This window comes from Charadrius vociferus, unplaced genomic scaffold, assembly GCF_000708025.1.
Source record: "Charadrius vociferus isolate BGI_N301 unplaced genomic scaffold, ASM70802v2 scaffold266, whole genome shotgun sequence".
Taxonomy (NCBI): Eukaryota; Metazoa; Chordata; class Aves; order Charadriiformes; family Charadriidae; genus Charadrius; species Charadrius vociferus.
Window position 1 is genome coordinate 1,853,461 of NW_009649114.1, and position 4,263 is coordinate 1,857,723.

Consider the following 4,263-nt stretch of genomic DNA (forward strand, 5'->3'; position numbering starts at 1 on the left):
AGTAGACGTGCTTACTGCTGTGCTAGTGTAGAAATGAAAGGGGTGAAATGGGTCTGGGATAATCTGTCCCGTTTCAAAGCAACCCGAGCTCAGAGCAGGTTGGTCCCTGTGCCTCTACAGGGCTTCTGCTAGAGACACCGAGAAACAGGTCTGTGCTCGGGGGCACGGTTCCTCCATAAGCCCGCCGAGGAAAAACACGTTTGGGGTCTGCAAATAGGGCTGGGAGCTCCTGGATGCGGACGCTCGGTGCTGGGGAGGATAACGGGCAGAAAGCAGAGTCCTGAGAGCCCAGAGGAAAGTTGCCCCCATGGAGATTTTTCTCTTCCCAGCATCTCTCTGCAGCCCCGGCTCTGCTCAGGGGAAAGCCTTTGGTCCGTGGGCTGCTGGTGGCCCTGGGCAGAGCATCCGTGGGCTAATTACACTCAAAACCTCTTGGGATGGGGGAGCACAGTTGGTGCTATGGAGATAAAACAGATTAAATGGACACGTTTGTCTGTCTTCAGGCCGGGCAGGGTGGTGGAGTCCCGTGCACGGGGCTTTGCCTCTCCAGCCTGTTTAATCTCGTTTGCTATGTGCGTGAGGTCTCCTCTAACACAGCTTGTTGTCTGCCCTTTCAGGAATGACCTCAAGGAGGAACCCGAAAGATGCATCTGAGTGCCAAAATGAATCATTTGGGGCGGAAGAAAAGGCGAAGCTCTGACTGAAGGCACCAGCCCTGGTCGTGGGTGTCATGTGCTCTCACCGGGGGGGACCAGGCAGGGCAGCCGGCAGCAGGGGCTGATCGGGGCCAGGGGCTTACATGGAGCGTCTTCTCCCACGGATGCTGTCCCCACCCGGCTGTCGCCCCGTGCCCTGCTCCGGATGAACCCCGTGAGCCTTTCCTGTCTGGGAAGAAGCTGGTCCCACCAGCCAAAAATGAGACGCTTCCAAACCAGCTCGCTTCTGCTCTGCGTGGTGGCCGCCACCGCCATCCCCATCGTGCCCTGGAAGGTCAAATGCCCCCCACAGTGCGTCTGCCAGATCAGGCCGTGGTACACCCCCCGCTCGGTGTACCGGGAGGCTGCCACCGTGGACTGCAATGACTTGTTCATCTCCACCGTACCCGAAGACCTGCCGGAGGGGACCCAGACCCTACTGTTGCAAAGCAACAACATTGCCAGGCTGGAGCAGAGCGAGCTGGACTATCTCAGAAACCTCTCTGAGCTGGACCTGTCGCAGAACAGCTTCTCCGACGTCTGGGACTTTGGCCTGAAGAGCATGCCCCAGCTGCTCAGCCTGCACCTGGAGGAGAACCAGCTTTCTGAGCTGCCCGATGGCAGCTTCCCCGGGCTGGGCAACCTGCAGGAGCTCTACCTGAACCACAACCAGCTCCGCAGGATTGCTCCCCGTGCCTTCTCCGGCCTCAGCAGCCTGCTGCGCCTCCACCTCAACTCCAACCTGCTGAGGATGGTGGACAGCCGCTGGTTCCAGATGCTCCCCAGCCTGGAGATCCTCATGATTGGGGGCAACAGAGTGGATGCGATCTTGGATATGAATTTCAGGCCCCTGTCAAACCTGCGGAGTTTGGTTTTGGCTGGGATGAACCTGAGGGAGATCTCGGACTATGCGCTGGAAGGGTTGCGGAGCCTGGAGAGTCTCTCTTTCTATGACAACAAGCTCATGAACGTCCCCAAGCGGGCGCTGCAGCAAGTTCCTGGCCTCAAGTTCCTGGATCTGAACAAAAACCCATTGCAGAGGGTGAAGCAAAGCGACTTCACAAACATGCTGCACCTCAAAGAGCTGGGGCTCAACAACATGGAGGAGCTGGTATCCATAGACCAGTTTGCCTTGATCAACCTCCCTGAGCTGACCAAGCTAGATGTGACCAACAACCCCAAGCTGTCCTTTATCCACCCCAACGCGTTCCACCACCTTCCCCAACTGGAAACCCTCATGCTCAACAACAATGCCCTAAGTGCCTTGCATAAGCAGACGGTCAAGTCCCTGCCCAACCTGCAGGAGATCAGCATCCACAGCAACCCCATCCGCTGCGACTGCGTCATCCGCTGGGTCAACAGCACAGAAAACCACATCCGCTTCATTGAACCCCAGTCCACGCTGTGCGCCGAGCCCCCCGACCTCAAGAGGAGGCACATTCGGGATGTCCCCTTCCGGGAGATGACGGACCGGTGCTTGCCTCTCATCTCCACCAAGAGCTTCCCTTCCCACTTAGAGGTGGCGGATGGTGACAATGTCTCCTTGCATTGCCGAGCCCTGGCAGAGCCGGACCCGGAGATCTACTGGGTCACTCCTTCAGGGGTGAAGCTGATCCCCTACGCAGAAGATGGGCGGTACAAGGTGCACCCCGAAGGGACGTTGGAGATTCACGGGATCTCAGCTCGGGAGGCCGGGCTCTACACCTGCGTGGCTCACAACCTCCTCGGGGCAGACACCAAGAGCGTCAGCATGATGGTCAACCACTCCTTCCCGCTCAGCGAGGACAGCCTGGAGCTGGTGGTGGCGGATGTCCAGACCTACCACATCCTGGTTGCCTGGAAGCCGCATCTCAATACAGTCTCCTCCAACCTCACCTGGTCCAGCTTCTTGCTTAGCCCCAACTTGGACATGACCAACGTGGCCCGGATCCCCATGGGGACCCACACGTACAACATCACCCGGCTCCACCAGGACACGGAGTACTGGGCTTGCCTTCACGTGGCCTTTGTAGACTTGCAGGCCAAGGTGGCTTGTGTGAACGCCAGGACTAAAGAGGCTGCCCACCGCTACTGGCTCCTGGAGGGCAGGCAGAGCCTCCTGACGGTGCTGGTGGTCCTCTGTCTCCTGCTCCTTGCCGTCAGCCTCGTGGCTCGCTACGGTGTCGGGGCAGAGCCCAGGAGGGCCAGGGAGCTGCTGCGGGGTGCCACGGCCGTGCGTGTGGTCTATCCCCCCCTGGCCCAGCCCTGGGCTCGGGGGCAGCGTCGGGGGCAGCTCCTGGCTGTGGAGGTGCAAGCAGCCCCCCCGGACTGCTGAAGGCTGATGCGCTGGTGGGGCTGACTGTGGGGTGGGGCGGTTTGGGGGGGGGAGGGAGAAACTTTTTTACCAAATAACCCTCCACAAAACAAACAAACAAACAAACAAACAACCCCCACCACAAAACTGGACTGGACAAAAAAAGGAATTTCATGGACTTGACTATGAGTCAAAGCGGTGTGGTGGATGGTGAGGAGCAGAGTTGGCCACGGGGCTTGTAGAGCCTCTTCGTGGTCCTGGCAGGGTCTGGACCCATGTGTAGGGTCTGGATCTGTGCGTGGCTCCCAAAAACACCCGCTGGGCAACCGGGAGGGCTCAGAGGGGCCCGAGCCTGAGGGGGACAATGCCCCGAGCGGTCGAAGAGCCATACAGATGATCAGCAGATCACCCCTTCCCCGCGTCCCCCTGGCACCGTGAGACACCCCAGCGGCGTTGGCTCCTTCGCTGGACAGTCCCTGTTTTGGAAATACAAAAAAAAAAAAGGCCTTTCCCTTTGGGATACCTGTTCTTGTTTTGTTTCTTTTTTGGTTTGGTTTTGTTTTGTTTCGTTTTGGTTTTGGTTTTTTGAGCACTCAGATAATCAGCCGCAAACCCATCCCCAGCACCTTCCCCCTGCCCCGTTGTTTGCCGGCTGGAGGGAAGCAGAGGGGGAAGGGGGGGACTTTGGGCAAAAGAAACAGAAATGACAATGGTGACACGTCTCTTAATCGGCATCCCTGCGGGGCCGGCCGGCCGCTGCCAGAGCTGATCGGATCCTGTATCCCGCAAGCGTAATCTCAAGGCTATTTTGTAAGCTTTTGCGGAGAATGTTAACAAAAAAAAAAAAAAAAGAGGAAAAACGGGAAGAAAAGGGGGAGGGGAGGAAGTTCTTGCTTTACTGTTTTTGTATGGAAAAAAAAAAAAAAAGAGAGAAAAAAAAGGAAATCGGAGGTGAAGCGGAGGGGGGGGGACGGATGCAAAACCTGCCCTCCTGGGCTGTTGCCGCTTCTTTATCTTAATTAAAATTGCAAATGAAAGGGAGCGGTGGGCAGCACCAGTCGTTCCCCCCCACCCCGGGGCTGTGCCAAACCCAGAGGCGCAGCGAACCCCGATCATGGAGGTGTGAAGGAGTTTTTTTGGGCGCTGATGCCGCAGGTGATGTTCCCCTCCCTGGTTAACGTGAACAAGCCATCCCTTTGCCTGGGCCTAAACCTACTCCCTGCTCGTTAGCGGTGGGGGCTTCGGGGTCGGTTTAACCTTAATCCGAAACAAAAC

The 4,263-nt window shown here is 57.6% G+C and overlaps 1 protein-coding gene across 1 annotated transcript; it reads left to right on the plus strand.

The window, feature by feature from the left end:
• The first annotated feature begins 915 nt into the window (after positions 1 to 915).
• LRRN2 (leucine rich repeat neuronal 2) lies at positions 916 to 3,009 on the plus strand. Its single transcript, XM_009888227.1, has one exon. It carries the CDS (start codon positions 916 to 918, stop codon positions 3,007 to 3,009), a length of 2,094 nt encoding a protein of 697 aa, XP_009886529.1.
• The last annotated feature ends 1,254 nt before the right edge of the window (positions 3,010 to 4,263 follow it).